At 39.4% G+C, this 20,258-nt stretch overlaps 1 protein-coding gene across 2 annotated transcripts in view; it reads left to right on the top strand.

Annotated features, from left to right (window-relative positions):
* Nucleotides 1-1,282: 1,282 nt before the first annotated feature.
* The window catches only part of ZFR (zinc finger RNA binding protein), an 81,249-nt gene continuing 62,273 nt past the window's right edge, over nucleotides 1,283-20,258 (top strand). For both annotated transcript variants that reach the window (XR_004961633.1, XM_036278860.1), the window contains exons 1-2: nucleotides 1,283-1,401; nucleotides 1,690-1,789. Coding sequence is in view for 1 of the 2 variants with exons in the window: in XM_036278860.1 (XP_036134753.1) it covers nucleotides 1,365-1,401; nucleotides 1,690-1,789 (137 nt within the window). In the remaining variant the exon portion in view is untranslated. The remainder of the gene's footprint in view (nucleotides 1,402-1,689; nucleotides 1,790-20,258) is intronic.

Below are 20,258 nucleotides of genomic sequence, written 5' to 3' on the forward strand. Positions count from 1 at the left end.
GATAAAGCCCTAACTTAATGATTCGTTTCACTTCTGCATTTCTTTTTAATGCTCATATCCAACATTGAGGAGAACCCAGTAGCAGAGGGTCTGGGGAATAGCCATGGAGAAGGTGAGGAAGAGGTGAAATGAAGAACATATGCATTAATGGAAGGCAGAAAAGAGGTAAGTGAGAGAAAATAGTCAGTCAGAAGAGGGACTGCAAGAAGAAAGAGAATGGTTGGGAAAGATGGGAGAAGTCAAGAGAAAACCGTGAGAAAGCAAAGGAAAGAAAGAAATACTTGCATGGGGGTAAGAGTATAGCTCTGTCGGTAAGTGAAAGATCCGGCACCCTTACCAAGGCTCCTTCCTTCTCATCAGCTCTCCCTATCACTCAACTCCAGCGAGACTAACTTCCCTGCTGCTCTTGGGCACTCCTGGTTTAGGACCTTGCACCTGCCGGCCTTCTCCCAGGTGCCTACCGAGCTAGTCCCTAACTTCCTTCAGGGCTCGACTCCAGAGGCCGCCCTAGCCACACGCTACCTAAAATAGCAACTCCCTCCATTCTCTATCTTCTTTACCCTGGCTTTTTTCTTAAAGCTGCAATCACTACTATTTGGCTATAGTCTGACACCCTACCCCCTTTCCCAGAAGCTAAATTCCATGTGGGCAGGTACTTTGTTTTATTCACCGATCTATCTCCAGTACCTAGCCTGACACTTGGGCTCAATATACGTTGAATGAGTCATGGAGTGGCTGCTAGTGGGAGAGAGTACACGTTAGAGGTGTGTCAGATAGGGGTGTTTGGGGGTGTGCTTCCAATCCAACAGAATAGCAGACCTGCCATTCTTTTCTCTCTCTCTCCTCTCCGTCTTTCCCTCCCCAATTTAGAGGCTAGGGACAAGAAGCGGGAAGTAAGGAAGAACCAAATTAGTCCAGCTCAAATGCTGATTGATGAAAAGTGCACAGGCGAGGACTGAAAGGTGGAGAACAAATGCACACGCAATAGTGAAAGAAGAGTGAAAGGAAGAAAAGGCTAGCAGACGTCGCTCTCTAGGTCACTCTCCCTAATCCCCCGGGCTTGGCCAGGCGCTCCTCGCACGCTCCTCTGTCGCCCTGATGGCGGCTCGCTGTCACTACCACTTCGGAGGAGATGAGGCCTGCCTTCCCACCGGGGCGCCCCGCAGCCAGCCTCTGCGGAGGCCCTGGCACGCGCCCGGGGGAGCCGCGAAGGCGGCGGGAACTACAGCTCCCAGGGTGCCGAGCGCGGCGGCGCCTGCGCAGTGCGGCGGAAGGCGGCGGTCTGTTCTCCGCTGAGGAGGAGCAGGGCAGAGGAGGGAGGCAGCGGGTGAGAGTTCAGAGTTCAGCAGCAGCAGCCCGAGCCCATGATTCCCATATGCCCTGTAGTTTCTTTCACCTATGGTGAGTATAATGTGCCCCGCCGAGGTCCCTGCTCTGCTCCTTCCCCGGCCTGGGGCGGTGGGGAGGCGCGGGGGTTGGGGCTGGCTCCGGGGAGGAGGCGGCGGCCGCCACCGGGGCGTGCGAGTGAGTGAGGGAGTGCGAGGCGGGAGGGGGAGGCGGCGCGGCCGAGGCCGCGGCCCGGGCCGGGCGAGGGCGGCTTCTCACGGCGCCTCTCTCTCCCTTTCCCCCCCTCGGCGTCTCCGCGCCTCCCCTCCCGCCATGGGACCCGACTCTCCGTGCCCGCCGCAGTGCCCAGCCGGCTGGGGGAAGATGCCAAAATGGCGACCGGCAACTACTTTGGATTCACCCACAGCGGGGCGGCGGCGGCGGCGGCTGCGGCCCAGTATAGGTAACGGCTCCCCGCCCTCTCCCTTCTCTCCCCGGGCTCGCTCCTCCGCCGGGATCCTGCCGACACGACGCCCCCGCGCCGGCCCCCGCCCCGCGGCCCCGAGCCCCCGCCCGCCCTCGCGGCGGGCCTGGCCCCGGGCCTCCCGCGCCCCACCCAGCCCGCGGTGGGGAGCGGCCCCCGCGGGGGCGGGACGAGAGATGGCCGAGGTTTGGGGACGTGGAGGGCCTCCCGGGCTTTCGGCGGCCCCGCAGCTAAAATGGCCTCCCGCGGCCTGGGAGCCGCCACCCCCGCCCGGCAGGCTGATGGAGGGAACAGAGGCCGAGGCCCCGAGCTCCCCGCCTGCCCGGGCCCCACCTCCGGGCCCCCTCCCCCTTGGTCTCGGAGCGGGTGGGCGACGGGGAGTGCGGCGCCGCACGGCCCCTGGCCTCTCCGGCGACGCTTCCCGTGCAGCCGCCTTCGCCCGGTGCTCCGGCACCCTGAGCCCAGATAACGTGTCGTTTTCTCGGTTATTTTCTCCTCTGGCCTGTGCCTTCCCCTGGCCCTCCACGCGAGCCCTGGAAACAAACTGCGGGTGTCACTACCGTCATTGGGTTCCTTCGGTTTTCCCTCCGAGGAGAGACGTAAACATAGCAACCACCTGTGAATTTGTAGTTGGTAGACTGCGAAAGATGTGCGAAGTTTCTAGTGCTGATAAATGAGTCCACAGCCTTGTTCTAGCTTTTGAGTTGAGGCTCCTTGTGGACCCATGTTTCCCTCGGCGAATCTTTCCCCTGGGAAAAAGAATGTGCGAGTGAGATTGTACTGTTACTGTAATGCACCTTTTGAAATTCCTGCCTTAAGGGAAGCTCTGATTTCTGAAGTGTCCGAAGTTCATGACTGCCCCCCTCCCCAAAAGTAGGTCTTTTGTTGTTGTTGCTGTTACTTTTTTGAGTCAGTCTGAGACAGTCTCTCTTCAGATTCAGGCCATAAGCTCAGGGCTGTTAACACGATTAAGTAGAAAGAGACTGTTAGATTATCTTTTAGTTTTTTCATCTCATTCAAATCAGGCAGCAGGTTGTGTGATGCAAAGAGCATCATTGAGAACCAGAAGACCTGGATTCCAATCTCTTTTACTCTTGATTTTATGATGTTGAGGACATCACTTATTTTGGTTTTTTATATATATTTTTTCATTATTATTTTAGAGAGGAAGGGAGGAGAGAGAGAGAAACATCGATGAGAGAGAACATAGATTGGCTGCCTCCTGCATGCCCCCCACTGGGGATTTGGCCCACAACCTGGGCATGTGCCCTGACTGGGAATTGAGCCAGGGACTCCTTGGTGCAGGGTCCACGCTAAACCATGAGCCACACTGGCTGGGCTATTTGACCCCTTTTTTTTTTTTTTTGGCCTCATCTGTAAAATGAGATACTTGGTCATCTTTTGGGGTTAAAATTTGTAATTCTGAGAAAGTTGCCATATTTCATGGAATTCTATGATGCTATTTATTGTAAGGGGTATCATTATTTTCTATGTCACTAAAGAAAATTGCTACCAATTAAAATATGATAATACTTAAGACCATTAATATGATAATGCTTAAGAGATGTTAAAATGTATAAATGCGTTTGATTGATGAAATTGATATTTTACTAATTATTGAATACTTCGAATGCATGTGGAATTTGTTTTACAAATCTCTTTTATCTTGAGGCCCATATTCCAAAAATAAATAAAGAAGACCAAGATGACAGATATTGCCCTGGCCGGTTTGGCTCAGCGGTTAGAGTGTCGGCCTGCGGTCCATAGAGACCCGGGTTCGGTTCCCGCTGAGGGCTCGTACCTTGGTTGCAGTTTGTCCCTGGCCCTGGTTGGGTCATGCAGGAGGCAGCCACTCAGTGTGTCCCTTTCATGTCAATGTTTCTCCCTCTCTCTCTCCCTCCTTCCCACTCTATGGGGGGGGGGGGGGGGAGATGACAGATATTTGGAGCAAAATCTTGGGGTTTTTAAAATATTAACAAATCTTTTACTTAGAAGTTGTAAACAACTAATAAAGTCTCAGCTACTTTGTTAAAACCTTCTAGGACTAATAGTTTTTGTGGAGAGAGAGAAAAAATTAGCCATTTTCTTTTTCTGGGGAACAGATAGCTAATCAGCATTTGTGCCATAAATCCAGTGCTACCAAGTACTAAGTGTTCTAGACAAGGCTGTATTTAACCATGAAAATTTTTAGTTGTTTTACCCAGTATTTTTCTGTTACTATGGGCAGAATGGTAGGTTTTTGGATTACTAACTATTTATTTATTGAAAATGTAGTGGGTTTGTTCTTTGTGGCAGTTTTGAAATATTTTTCTAATGCGAACCTACAAGAAGGAAATGCCAATTTAATTATTTTTTAAATAGTTACATGTATGTATTTTATCCCAATATAGGAAACTATTAAATAATTTCTGTACCTAATCTTTCTGTGGCTTTGAGTCTTATAGTTTCAGTAAACTGTAACAACAATTGAGTTATTACTTGTTATATGTGTGGCTAGTGAGAAAAGACTATTTTTTTATGTTATTTATGCATATATCAGGAAAACTATTTAAGATGCTTTGTCCTTGTATATAAGTATAGTACATGGAAATTGTTTGCTTTTAATGGGAATAAGTGAGGCCCAATAAAGCTAATACGTTGGCTCAACAGAAATGAACAAGTACAGTAAACCCTCAATTTTGTGGACCTTGATTTAATGGACAAAATTTCTGGTCCATGTCATATGTGAAAATTAACATCCTGTTAATTTTAAAATACTTTTAACCAAGATTTGCTTATAATCAAGTTAACAGGTTTTTTGTTGTTGTTATTAATTCACTTATTTTTAACAAATTTTAGTGAATAGGTATATGTTGGATAAACACTGTAGTAATTCCGCCCACATAGATAAATAATACATATGTACAACTATAGTCTACATATTTAAATCCAAGAGTCATCTCTTGGAAACAGTGTTCAAGAATGACTAGCACGTGATCACACCACATTGCATGCAGTAATTGGTTCTGTTTCTGTGACTTTCTGCAGTAGTTTTAAGGAGGGCACTAAGCCACACCCGAGCCCCAATTGTGCATTTGTTTATTCTTGGTGATTGGTGAGTGTACCCATTTACTAGACATATTAGTATAAATTTACAATTACCATAATACATACAGAAAATTTTTCTGTGAAATTAAACTTTTCATACATACTTAATTTTAATTACACAAACGTGTCTACATAAGTGAAAACAGAAACTAATTTGTCGATTTTTTTTTTCTTTATTGATTTTTAGAGAGAGGAAGGGAGAGGGAGAGAGAGATAGAAACATCGATGAGAGCATCGATTGGCCCCCTCCTGCATGCCCCCCACTGGGGATCAGGCCCGCAACCTGGGCTTGTACCCTGATCATGAATTGAACTGCGACCTCTTGGTGCATGGTGTCGACGCTCAACCACTGAGCCACACCAACCAGGCTAATTTGTCAGTTTTTTAGCGCACACATTTGGAAACCAATTTTATTATAGGTGGACTTTTGGCCAGACACCCCCTTGCCCGAATTAGTCTCTTATATTGAGGTTTTACTGTAGCATTAATAATAAAAGCATATGCAAAAAAGTGCAGTGATGATGCTCATTTTTCTTCCTGTCAAGAAATTGTTACAATGTAACTTTTAGACATAAAAGGCAAGGCCTACTTTGCAAAAAAAAAAATTCTTTTAATTTGAAGGATGCAGACTTGAGGAAATCTTAAGCATTTACATGTGGGTGCTGTGAATAGTTGCTTCACCTGTCATTGACTACAGATAACTGAAAGTAACTCCTAAGTCTAAATTTAATTATGGTTCTAAGTTATTTTGGTTACAACTATGTAAGGTATTTAATTACATTTATTTGGAGGTTAAACTTTATTGCCTGTTAATATTTGAGATTCATAATGCCATACTAAAAAACTAAGGTTTTTTAAAAGAGATTTTATAAAGATCTCATAAGTTTGCTACTAATAACTTCCAGATAAACTAAGTTTTTCATTTATATAAATGCATATGAAACATTTTTGTGGTAAGCATTTATTCAGTCCTTGTGCTACATGTTCTATCAGCTACTGAGTGTTTTTCTTCCTGCTTTGTGTTATTTTTTTTAAAGTAAGTAAATAAACCTATTATGCCATTCACCACTCTTGCAAATGTAATCTTTTCATTTTCTGACCTTTCATTTGTGTTTTTCCCCTCTTGGAAATGAAGAAATCAAAAAAGTTTTTAGACAAATCTAATTTTATAATAAGTCTTGGAAAATATTTTAATAGTTATAAGGACTTAGGGTAGCAAAGAATGTGAGGAAAGATAATTCTCAATAGACAAACTTTCTAATAAATAGTTTCATATGATCAAAATCATTATCACGCTTTCTCTGGCAGTGATACAGAGGTTGTCGTAGTTCTTCAGTTTTTGAAGGGGATTTGTGGTATATGCAAATATATATGTATATGTAATATATAATAAGGTAATCCCATTAAATATCACTATCAATACAACAGCCATTTCTTTGAGAGTTTTAAACAGGCAGCATGCCTTATTCTTTAGAAAAGCCTTGGCTACGACAGTTCCTTGTCATCTTTCTATCTAGTCAAGGTACTTGTCTTTTACCTGGATAACCTAAATCTTTAGCTTGTGTTTAATTAAACTAATTTTCTTTTTCTATATATAATTCTTAGTGTCTAATTGGTATCTGAATGTTGGTATACCTTCGATATAGTTAGCTATTTAAAATAATCATGTCCTGGCCGGTTTGGCTCAGCGGTTAGAGCATCGGCCTGAAGTCCGGAGAGACCCGGGTTCGGTTCCCGCTAAGGGCACGTATTTCGGTTGCAGTTTGTCCCCGGCCCTGGTGGGTCGTGCGGGTGGCAGCCACTCGATGTGTCCCTTTCACGTCGATGTTTCTCTCTCTCTCTCTCTCTTCCTCTCTCTCCCTCCCACTCTATCTGTACAAAAAATGGAAAAATGTCCTCAGGTGAGGATAAAAAACAAAACAGACAAACAATCAAAAAATAATCATTTGGCAACATTTTTTTACACTTTTTATATCCACTGTTTATTGGATTTGAAGGCTAGAGATTGTATAAAGGTGCAAAATAATTACCTCCATATTCTTAGAGTCTTAGCAAATGTTAACTGATAAATGTTTAAGTGGTACTTGACTATTTTCTGGACAGTAGTTTAAGTATCTGCTAGTCAAAAGAAGGCATCTTGTCTAATGATTCTTGAGATATCTTTAGAACAATCTGTTCCTAAAGGATAATTATCTCACATCACTAAGATAATGTGATGTAGGCTGATTAAGCTGGTGAATTTTTCCTTTTTCACCTCTGTTTTCTTTTTAACTTTTTATTTGTATGTAGTGTTAAGAATACTGTGTCTTGAAGAAAAGAAGAAAAGTAACACTAGTAAGGTAGAAAAGGAATATTCACTGAGAAGCTGCAAAAACCAGGTGAACAGGTTTTTGAAACCAATCGTGGTGATGGAAATTTACTAGCTCTACAAAAATATTACTGCAGCTGCTAATTATATCAGTTCTTCTATTGTTGAATCAGAGATTTTAAAATTTGTAGTGTATGAATGAGTTTGAAATAATGAACATTTCTTTCCAAAAGGGTTGCTGCTATTAATGATATTTCCTTTTAATAGTTTTAAGAGTAGGGTGAGCCAGAATAGCCTTGTATAGAATGTTTAAAGTGTGTGCTTGACTATGATTTGTAAACTACCTTCCGATATACTATAATGAAAAGGGCATGAATTTGTATAGCTAGTCAGACTTAGGATTTGAATCCTAGCTCTCTGTCACTTGGCCAATTTGCTTAACTTTTTTGAGACTCAGTTTTCTTACCTAACTTACCTTGAGGTAAAGATTAAATATAGCCCTGGCCAGTTTGGCTCAGCGGTTAGAGCATCTGCCTGCGGTCCTGAGAGACCCGGGTTCAGTTCCCGCTAAGGGCATGTACCTCGGTTGCAGTTCGTCCCCGGCCCTGGTCGATCGTGCGGGTGGCAGCCACTCGATGTGTTCCTTTCACGTCTATGTTTCTCTCTCTTTCTCTGTTCCTCTCTCTCCCTCCCACTCTACCTGAGCAAAGAATGGAAAAATGTCCTCGGGTGAGGATAAAAAAAAAAAAAAAAAGATTAAATATAAAACTTCCTAACCTAGTGCCTTATTTCCAGTAGGAATTTTACCACTGCTAGTTTTCTATAAAGTAGAGATTTGAATAATACTATAAGGGTTTTTAAAGAACTCCTTAGTTGATGTTTATCATATACTTAATATATAGAACTACATAATCTCAAAGTAAAATGTTTTAAAAGTAGGTACTTGAGTATTGGTAGGCCTCAGTTTCAATGTCAAGTAAGTCCTGTTTATATATAGCCACAAAACCAATTAAGTAAGTAGAAAAAAAACTAATGAGATATACAAAACATTTTAAGGAAAAAAATACATTAGGATATAAAGGCCATAAAAGAAGACATAAATAAATGAAGATGAGCTATGTTCATGGAGTGTAAAAAATCAATACCATCAAGTTATCAATTTTCCCCTAAGTAATCCATATATTTAATGTATTTTCAATAAAAATCTCAACAGGATTTTTGGGGTAACCGGATAAAGTGCTTCTAATGTTGGTTTTGAAGAGAGTATTGGGTCAAAAGCAGTCGTGACCATCTGTACGGTATAATAAGGAAGGTCTTGTATTAACAGATATCCAAACTTTGTTAAACAGGAAAATGTGGTATTGGTAATGGATTAAAATAGAGATCTCAGAGATTTATGCTTGTAGCCAGTTGGATTAAAATGTACAGTTGTTTAAATAGAGGTATTTGTGTGTTTTTTTAAAAAAAAACAGCCAATTTATTATTCAGAAATACATTAATCAAGACAATCCTTGGGCTTATAATGTAGTAATTGACATAGTATGTTAAAATCACTTAGATATATAATTAAAGGTGAGGAGTGTACCTGCTGTGCTTGTCTGTAAATTGTCTTTGGCACCCCTCTATCAGTATTAAGGTCATTGTTCTGAATGTGGCATTTCTTAGTGTTTTGTTAAAGCTGTGTGCAATATGGCTCTTTCATATTTGTAGAACACCAGTTAACTAAATGAAGAATATTGGGCTTTTTTGTTTTATTATTAGTCTTTTTGTATGATATGTATACTAAAATACATTTGTAGGGAGTAACTCACATGATATTTAATGACCATCTACAATATGCATGGTCCCTGCTCTCAAGGACTTGACACTTCTGGGGGGTGAAAGTAGGAACAAATCAGATATACCTACAAATAACTATGCCATGCTAAGGATCATAACTGAGTTTTAATGAAATAATAAAATGGGAATTGGAGGATTCTGGATAGTTTGAGGTAGACTTCATAGTCTTTATTTCTGAAAATCCAGGGAATGTTATTTTAGACAAAGGAAATGTGTTCAGGCAAGGCAGGAAGGTAAGAATTGGTTGATATGCTTGAGAGTGGATGGGCTCTGAAGTCTGCCTACCTCGGTTGAATCCTGGTTCCCTCTACTACCTGTAATATGACCTTAGGCAAATAGTCAGTTGATATTTCAGTTTCTTCATCTATAAATGGGAGATAATAATAATTCTTACCTCATGGGATTGAGTTTTTTTTTTTTTTTTTTTGGTACGTGCCCCTGTTGGGAACTGAACCCTGGACTCTGATCCAAAGGCCGACGCTCCAGCCGCTGAGCCAAACTGGCCAGGGTGGGATTGAGATTTTTAAAAAATTCTTTGTTGAAGTATAATATGTATATGTGTGTGTATGTGTATATTTATGGAATGTCAGATATTGAACACACCTGTATAACCAGCACCCAGATCAAAATTAGAACATTACCAGAGTTCCTGGGAGGTCTATACAGTCCCCATTGTGTAGTTTTGAGAAGATAATGAGGTAATATTTGTAATTTGCCTGGATCAGTTCCTGGCATATATTACATCCCTATCAATGTTAGTATTGTTTCAGCAGACAGCTGGAAATGGAGCTTAGGAAAGGGATAAAGATTGGTAATGTAAATGTGGATATTATGCATATGGTGGTGATCCACCATTAATAGCTATAAGTATGGTTCAAACATACAGTGTCTGGCATATATCAAATATTAGTAAACATATTTTAAATGAATGAAAAATAGAAAAAATAGAGCCATGGTTACAAACTTGGTGTAACGCTTGTGTTTAAGGTAGGGCCAGAGAAAGAAACAAATACTGGGTGAACAGAGAGCTGGGAGAATGTTGTGTCATAAAAATCAGGAGAGAGGTAGTCAACAATGTCATAGTGTTAGGGCTTTAGAGAGATTAGATTAAGGATTTGAGAGTTATCAAATTATTGGTATAATTTTAATGGGTAGCTGTTATAGGAAAATTAGAATCGGATCGTTTGGAGCTACAGAAAGACTAGCATACAATTTTGCTTAAAATACATTTTTTACTTTAATATTTAAATTCTTGCGGGTGCTAGGGGTCAAATGGGCTTAACGTATTAGGAAGGGAAGCACCTGGTTGAAACAGTTAAATTAAAAATTTTTAATTTATTTTTTATTTCTAGGAAATGACATATACAATAGTTCTCCCTTCAGGGCATATGTTCCAAGACCCCCAGTGGATGCCTAAAACCGTAGATAGTACCAAACTTTATATACACTATGTTTTTCCTGTACATACATACCCTTGCTAAAGTCTTTATATACAGTAGTCCCTACCTTTATCTGTGGTTTTGCTTTCTATGGTCAACCACAGTTTGAAAATATTAAATGGAAAATTCCAGAAATAAACAATTCATAAGTTTTAAAGTGCACACCATGCTGAGTAATGTGATGAAATCTGGTACATCCTGTTCCATCCACCTGGGACGTGATCGTTTCTTTGTCCAGCGTTTCCACGCTGTAGACACTACCTGCTCCTTAGTCACTTAGTATAGTGCTTGTGTTCAGATAACCTCTATTTTGTTCTTTTTATTATTAGTTATTAATAATCTCTTACTGTGCCTAATTTGTAAATTAAATTTTATCATAGGTATGTATGTGTAGGAAAAAAATATATATATATGGTTCAGTACAATCCATGGTTTCAGTCATCCACTGAGAGTCTTGGAATGTATTCCACATGATAAGCAGGGACTACAGTAAGCTCAGTGCTTTCTGGTGCAACGTGGTGCTGTTGGTCAGGACAAATTTTCTGCCCATGTCAACTAAACACTTACCATGCACTGTGGCTGTAGCTTTTGCAGTTTGAGGTGCAACAGCAAAACTAGCATGGATTTATTTTTCCTTCTTTACAATTTCACAGGTAGAAGATTTGTTCTCATCTAAGATCTTAGCAACCTCAGCATACATTTTTTTCTAATTTTCATTTAAAGGAAGCGGTTTATGGCTTCTCTGGCATATCCGAATTGCCAGCATCATACTCTTGCAGTTCAGGGTCATTATTAAATAAAATAAGGATTACTTGAACATGCACATGATGCCACAACAGTCAATCTGATAACTGAGACAACTAGTAAGTGACTAACAGACTGGTAGCATATGCAGTGTGAAAATGCTGGACAAAGGGAAGATTCACATCCTGGGTGGGACAGAATTGGATTGCATGAGACTTTACACCCTACTCAGAATGGCGCACAATTTAAAGCATGAATTGCTTATTTCTGGAATTTTTTACTTAATGTTTGCAGACTGCAGTTAGCTGCCCATAACTGAAAACTTGGAAAGCAAAATTGCAGATAAGGGAAGACTACTGGATGTATTGTATGAAATGTATAACATGGATATGGTAGTCGGCATTAAATGGGCAGAGACCATCCTTGAGAGTTGAAGAAATCTGACACTTTTATAAGAAAAACAATAAAGTCTTTTTAACAATGACCATATAAATGAGGGCAAGAATGTTCTGATTTATGAAGAAGGCTTTATAGCTTCTCTCACTCCCCCAGTCTTACCCATCCCAAACCATGTTTTTAGTATAAGCAGAATGGTTATCATACAATGTAAGTTTAATCACAATATTCATGCTTAAAATCCTTCGTTGGCTACATATTACTTTTGGAATATCTGACTATTTTAGCCTTGATAGTAAAAACTGACCTGAAGTGCCAAGAGGCTATTTTTAGTTATTCTTTTTTTTAATCTCACTTAGTGTGAATATTTATACCTTTCCCTGAAGAAATGCTAATGCGTTTGAGAAATAATGAAGGATGTGTTTTTCTTGAGTATAAAAAGTTATATAGGGCTCTTTGATTTAAATAACCTATGGTATCCATCAGCTTTTATTGTACCCAGTAGTTTGTGAGTTTCTTTTATTTTTAGCAGTTCTATTTACAAATAGTTACGAGGAATGACATTTCATGGCCTTTTCTTCTCCTCAATGAAAACAATTTGCTTATTTATTTAGTTATTAATCCTCACCTGAGGATATTTTTTTCCATTGATTTTTAGAGAGTAGAAGGGGGAGGGAGAGAAAAAGAGAGAGAAACATCGATGTGAGAGAGACAAATGGATTGGTTGCCTCCTGCACTCACCTGGACTGGTCCAGGATTGAACCTGCAACCCAGGAATGTGCCCTTGACCAGAAATTGAACCTGAGACCATTTGGTGAGTGGGCTGATGCTCTAACCATTTAGCCACACCAGCCAGGGCACAGTCTGATTATTTTTTAAATAATTTTTCTGTATTGATTTTAGAGAGAGAAGAAGGGAGAGGGAGAGAGAGAGACATTGATGAGAGAGAACATTGATTAGCCGCCTCCTGCAGGCCCCCCACTGGGGATCGGGCCTACAACCTGTGTATGTATTCTGACTAGGAATTGAACAAGCAGACCTCTTGGTGCATGAGTTGACACTCAACCACTGAACCACACCAGCTGGGTCAATCTGATTGTTTTAAAAAATTGAATAAAATATATTTTATCTTGCAATTCCCAGTTTATATTTTTTATAAGGTCTAAGATTTACAGTATGGAATCTTAATAGTGATCTTATTTTTCTGTCTTGAAACATTTTGCTATTTCATTGTCCTTGGAATTATTTTCTCTTTACTTGTAATTTACTTCTAAGGATGCTAAAAAAGACTAATAAAATAGGAAAATGGAAGAATGTTAGAATCACCTAGAAGGATGGTACAATAGTGAAATCGATAGAGGATATTGCATTGCCCAAAGTACTGAATCATCTTTCAAGGAGGTATGAAAGACAGTAGATACACTATCTTTATAGTTGGCTTTTAGTTTTCCTTCAACACAGTTGAGTATTCAGAATTATTCATTCTCTCCCATATTAACAGAAGAAGGTAACACAGGAAGATGTTTGACAATTATTAGATAAATAAGATGAATGCAAAATACAGCACCACTCTGAGGACTAATTATGATGGTGAAATTGATTGTGTAGGCAAAGTCTCATTACTAAGAGTCTTCATATATGATATCAATGAATGAACAATATTTCTAAGGATAAGAATGGAAATACAGTATTCTCATCTATTTGTTCAGTAGGAAGGACTTCATTGTGTAATATTCTGTGACATTCCATATTGCTAAAAGTATTTGTGGCAGAATTCTTTCTTCCATTTTTTGTGATGTTTGTGCACCGAAATTTACTTGATATGATTCATTAGTGGACAAATGCTGAAGGCAGATGTGTATACAAAGGTAATTGGAAGGATAGATGAGTTAGAAATGAAAAGATTTATTAATTATTCCAAACCTAAAATTGAAAATGTATGATTATGGAGCAAAGAATATGATAATGTTTCTTCAACAAAATATGAACCATCAGGTGTTTCAAAAAAATTTTTAAGCAGTACATTTTGACATTTCAAGTACAGGAATAAAACCAGAAGTTATGATGAGTTAGAACTCTTTAGAGATGTATTTGAAATCTGGAATTAGCATTAATGAGATGGACATGTTCCAGGTTCATTCATGAAAGTTGATGAGCTGTTATGTTAAAAAACACATGGTCCATTGTGTGTAAATACCTTTTTGTTGTTGTTAATCTTCATCCAAGGACATTGTCCCATTGATTTTTAGATAGAGTGGAAGGGAGGGAGGGAGGGAGAGAGAGAGAGAGAGAAACATTGATGTCACAGAGACATATCAATTAGTTGACTCCAGCACAGCTCTGAGCAGAGCCGGGGATCGAACCTGCAACCCCTAGGTACGTGCCCTTGACTGTAATAATCAAACCCACTGAGCCAAACCGGCCAGGGCTATACCTTTAAAAACAGGATAATTTGGAATAAAAATCTGGCTTTATTATACTTATTTAAAATTTATAACAGTTACTTTTTTATTATTGCTCATTCTTATCAAATGACTTCAAAACTACAAAAAAAAAAAAAAAAAAAAAGTAAGGTGCAATGGACCCAGACCGTAAATGGTAATGGATATTTTTCCTGGCACATTGAGTGTTAAAGATCCCAAGAAAACTATAGGCATACCTTGGAGATACTGTGCATTCAGTTCTAATCCACAGCAATAAAGCCACTATCACAGTAAAACGAATCATAATCTTTTTTGGAGGGTCTTGCCTTTGATTTATTGAGGGGGGGGGATCTGTGGAGTACAATAAAGCAAAAGCACAATAAAAAGAGATATGACTGTATACAGTTCTTTAAAAATATTTTTATTGATTTTTTTAGAGGAAAGGAGATGGGGGTAAGAGAGAGAGAAAGAAACATCTATGTGAGAGTGAAACATTGATTGACTGCCTCCTGCACACCCCGTAGCAGAGATGGAGCCTGCAACCCCAGCATGTGCCCTGACCAGGAATGGAACTGGCAACTTTTTGGTGCATGGGACCATCCATGCCCAACCAACTGAGCCACACTGGCCAGAGCCCTATATAGTTGTGTTTTTTTTTTATTTTTTTTCTCTATTAATTTTTTTAGAGAGAGAGGAAGTGAGAGGGGGAGAGAGAGAGAGAGACATCGATGAGAAAGAACGTCTATTGGTCGCCTCTTGCATGCCCCCCACTTGGGGATCAGGCTTATAACCTGGGCATATGCCCTGACCAGGAATTGAACTGGTGACCTCTTGGTGCATGGGTCAGCGCTCAACCAGTGAGCCACACTAGCCAGGCCCTATATACAGTTTTTATGTGATACTTAACAACCCCTCTCCTCTGCAGTGTACCAGTCTACCAATTGCTAGAAATTGTAGGGTTGGTTATTGTGTTTTAGTTTTTAAGGCATGGAGCCTAAATTTAAATTTCTAAAATTGTACAATGATAAAATTAGTGTTTTAATAACATTATAAAGGTGAGGGAGGCCTAACGTTATAATATCAAGTATAAGGAATAGTTAAAGGTGGTTTGTCTTTGGAATGACTCAGTGAAAAAGTTTAATTTTAACATTACAAAACATTAAATCTAAAGAAGTTAAATCTGTTAGTAATCTTGTAGATACATAAAATGGCATAATTTGACCTAGAAAAGTCCAACAATGTTGAGCATTCATTTGGACTAATGGAAAGGTTAGATTGTGTTTTGTGTGCCATGAAAAAGAAAAAAAATACTATTTCCATCAGTTACCTTTTGATATCCAACACTGTAACCAGTGTGGGAACACACACACACACACACACACACACACACACACACGTTTTCCATCTAATGTAAGTGACAGAAGCTGTCTACATTTTCTTTTTAAAATTTTTTTTCCCTTTATTGATTTTGAGAGAGAGAGGAGGTGAAAGGGAGAGAGAGATAGGAACACCTATTGACCACCTCCCACATGCCCCCCCACTAGGGGTCAGGCCCACAATCTGGGCATGTGTCCTGGCCGGAAATCGAACTGGCGACCTCTTGATGCATGGGTCAGTGTTCACCACTGAGCCACACCAGCCGGACTACATTTTTATTTTTTTATTTTTTGTAATTTCTATGAGTAATCACCATGCATTCCTCTGCATTATCACACTAAAGATAAGCCGTCAATAACACCCACTCAACAAATTTAAGAAACTCAAAATGTCTATGTTTTCTTTTATTTATTTATTTTTATCCTCACCCGAGGACATTTTTTGTTCAGGTAGAGTGGGAGGGAGAGAGAGGAAGAGAAACATCGATGTGAAAGGGACACATCGAGTGGCTGCCACCCGCACGACCGACCAGGGCCGGGGACAAACTGCAACCAAGGTACATGCCCTTAGTGGGAACCGAACCCAGGTCTCTCGGGACCGCAGGCTGATGCTCTAACCGCTGGGCCAAACCGGCCAGGGCGTATGTTTTCTTGATGGAGACTTTTCCCCATTTCTTTTATAAGGTTAGAAATGAAACATTTTGCTTCTGTCCTTGTAGTTCCTCTACAAATGTAGCATATTTCATTTAGACCAAAGTTAATTATTATCCTGTTTTTTTTTTTTAATCCTCACCAAAGGATACGTTTCTTTTGATTAAATTTAGAGAGAAAGAGAGAAACATTGATCAGTTGCCTCCCATACATGACCTGGCGAGGAATCGAATCCTCGACCTTTTGGTGTACAAAATGAGGATCCAACCAACCGAGCCACCCGGGGCTAGGACGAGTTCATCATTATCTTTGCTCTCCTAAAACATTATAAGAACTTAAAATGCTTTAACCTTGATCAATCCCCTTCTTAGTTTTGCTCTATTCTACAATATTTTAGATTTTTTTTAATCCCACAACCAATCATTGTTGAACAAAATTATTATTTTATGTAGTCGATGATTATTTAAATTTACCACTTTTTTTTATCCTCACTCGACATTTTTGCATTTATCTTCAGATAGAGCAGGAGGGAGAGAAGGAGGAAGAGAGAGAGAGAAACATCGATGTGAGAGAGACACGTTGACTTGTTGCCACCCACATGACCCCAACCAGGGCTGGGGACAAACTGCAACTGAGGTACCTGTAGGGAGAACCAAACCCGGGATTCTGATCTACAGGCCAACGCTCTAACCGCTGAGCCAAACCGGCCAGGGCTAAGACTTTTTTTGTTTTTTTACTTATCATTCATTCATTCTGAAATTTTCATTCTTCCTGAAGTAAATCTTTGAGAATGTCCTTTAATGTGGGTCTACTAATATATATTTTTAAAAATTTTAAAACATCTTTATTCACCCTCATTCTTGAGAAATCATCACTTAAGTCTCTGTAGGAAGTTGTTTCCCCTTCAGACTGCTTGTAAGTGCTTCTCTTTTACTTAGAGGTATCTTGGTGAGAATCCCTTTTAATTTATTACTATTTGGCAATTGTTGAGGCTCCTGAATCTGATGATTTTTATCTTTTATTAATTCTGGGAAATTTCAGACATTCTTTTTGTTCCCCCTCTCCCATTATTTTTCTTCATTTGCAACTCTAAGTAGATATGTTACCACTTTTTATTCTATTCTCCAGGTCTTTTAACCTTTAATATTTTTCATCTCTGTCTTTCTGTACATTCTAGGTAATTTTTATAGACACTTTCTAGTTCACTAATTTTTTTGCCAATTATGTCTAATCAACTATGTAATGCCTTTCTGAGTTTTTAATGATAATTTTTATATACTATATTTCTGTTTGGTTCTTTTAAAAATTAATCTGGCCCTGGCCAGGTCGCTCAATTGGTTGGAGCATTGTCCCTTACAACAAAATATTGTGGGTTCAATTCCTGGTCAGGGCATATACCTAGGGTTGCAAGTTTGATCCTCGGTTGGGGTGCCTATGGGAGGTAACCGATCGATGTTTCTCTCTCCCTTCACTTCTAAATTTAATCAATAAAAACATATCCTTGGGTGAGAAATAAAAAAAAAAAATTATCTGGTTGTTTTTGATCAATCCTTGGTCTTAGTTTTGTTTGTGGTTTTTGTTGTTGTTAATCCTCACTTGAGGATATTTTTCAAAACTTTTTCTTAAATATATTTTTACTGATTTTTTTCCCCCAGATAGAGAGGAAGAAAGAGAGAGATAGAAACATTGATGCGAGAGAGGAACATCCGTTGGCTGCCTCCTGCACACCCCCTACTACAGATTGAGTTTGCAACCCAGGCATGTGCCTTGACCAGGAATTGAACTAGAACCTCTCAGTCCATGGGACAATGTTCAATCCACTGAGCCACACTGGCTGGGCTCCATTGATTTTTAGATAGGGAGAGAGACACATCAGTTAGTTGCCTACTACATGAACCTGACCTGGGGATCCAACCTGCAACTCAGGTACATGCCCTTGACTGGGAATTGAACTCGAAACCATTTGGTCCAAAGGCCTACACTCTTAACTACTGAGCCAAACCAGCCAGAGCTGGTCTTGGTTTTGATAGCCTCTTTTACTTCTTTGTACTTATTTTATATTTTGTCTCCAGTTATTCTAATACTTTTAGTCTTTTCAAAAAATTTTTAATTCTGCAAATTCTTGTTGGTTGTACCTTCTTTATGGGTTTTGTTGTGATTTTTTTTGGATTGAGCTCTCTTGTTTCTTGGAACATTGTAGCATTTAGAGAGGAAAACGCATTTTTTGTGGCACTTGGAAACATTGCCATCCAAGAGATACATTAAACTAACTTCCTGGCTTAGCGTTTTCCTGTTCAGATAATGTGAATTCCAGAGCCCAAATTTAGGGAGAGGGTTGGCTTATGGTTAACAATCATCAGGGAAGACTTCCCTCCTCTTTACCCAGAGCCAGGACTGAGACAAGAAAGTTTCCTTACAGTTGTTTCTTAAAGGGGGACAAAGTTCACTTTTTTGTAATTCACCCTATGTTCTGGTTTCTTGTGTGAGTCCCAGAGTTCTGGGCCATTGCTTCCCAATGCCTTTCATGTGTTTGTTAACACAGAAAATATTTGTATAGCAGCACACTGGGTAAACAGGGCGATTTGAAGCCCTGGTTAAAGATACTGCAGTTGCAGATGACAGGCTTGGGGCTCTGGACACTCATGCACTGCTCCTTTTCCCTGAGAACTGACACCGTTTCCCTGTTGGATAGAAGGAAACATTTTGCTTAAAGGTAATTAAAAAGCAGGAAAATGAAAGGTGACTACTCTGTGAATGTTCTGTATCGTGAAATGGCAGTTCTCAAACTTTTTGGTTTTGGGACCCCTCTGACACTTCTAATTATTAAAGATCCTGAGAGCTTTTGTTTATATGGGTTATATAATACTATAAGAAATTTTTAAAATATATTTAGCAAATCATCTTAAAATAAGAATAATAAATTACTATATGCTAACTAAAAAATATCATTGTGAAAAATACCTATATTCCAACCTCCCAAAAAATAGTGAGATGAGAGGAATTGTTTTACATTTTTACAAATCCTTTTAATATCTCAGTTATGATGGTTGAATTCTCAAATCTTCTGCATTCAGTCTGTACTAAAAAATTGTTTAGATTAAAATATACAAAGGCAATCTATAATTGAAAAAGGGGGAACCTCCCCGACCCTCAAAAAGGTCCCTTAGGGACCTTTAGTGATCTTTGGATCACATTTTGAGAATCACTGTTATATAGAAACTAGAGGAGGTATAGAACTATTTTCCCTGTTAACCATATGCCACTTATATGGACAAGCTATTTGTACACATAAGTTATTTTAATTTCAGTAGTGACTATAAATTTAGTATAATGTAAAGCCATATCATGGCAATGGAATTTGAAAACACTAAAAATGGGTCCAGAGTTAGATATAGGTTAAGGTTGAGGCTAGAAATGTAGATGTTAGAGTTGAGTTAGAATAACTAGAAAGTAGTATGTATGTATGTATTTTTAATCCTCACCCGAGAATATTTTTCCATTGATTTTTTTAGATAGAGTAGGAGGGAGGGATGGAGAAAGAGAGAGCGAGAGCGAGTGAGAAACATCGATGTGAGAGACACATCAGTTGGTCACTTCCTGCATGACCCCAACCGGGGCCAGGGATTGAACCTGCAACCAAGGTACATGCCCTTTACCAGGAATAAAACCCAAGACTCTGATCAGCAGGTCAACATTCTAACTGCTGAGCCAAACCAGCCAGGGCTAGAAAGTAGTATTTAAATTTGGGGTTTGTTAGTCACTCAAGTTGCCAGTTTAAGAGTTCTATTCCAATACCTTTATGCTTTTTTTTAAAAAAAAAGTAGTATAGGAGGACTTATAATGAAAACAACATTTTTATTTTCCTCCTCCCTGCCTCCCAATTCTACTTCCTAGAGACCCCCACCTTTTAAGCATTCTGGTTTTATTTCTAACCTTTGTATCTCTAAATAACTTGCTTTTCTATGTCTTATTTTGTTGGCTTTATACATTATATTTTGATTTCCTACAATCATAATTAGGAATTAGTACATACTCTATCTTACTGCTTATTTCTCCTCCCAAATTCAGTGATATGGCTATTTCTGTTACTATAAACAATTCACTCCATTTCTAGTTTCATCAGAGGTAGACAGTATCTCAGTACTATTTTAGGAAAAGAATCTTGAAACTCTTGTGCTTTCACCT

The sequence above is a fragment of the Molossus molossus genome, unplaced genomic scaffold (assembly GCF_014108415.1).
Source record: "Molossus molossus isolate mMolMol1 unplaced genomic scaffold, mMolMol1.p scaffold_m16_p_3, whole genome shotgun sequence".
Classification (NCBI taxonomy): domain Eukaryota; kingdom Metazoa; phylum Chordata; class Mammalia; order Chiroptera; family Molossidae; genus Molossus; species Molossus molossus.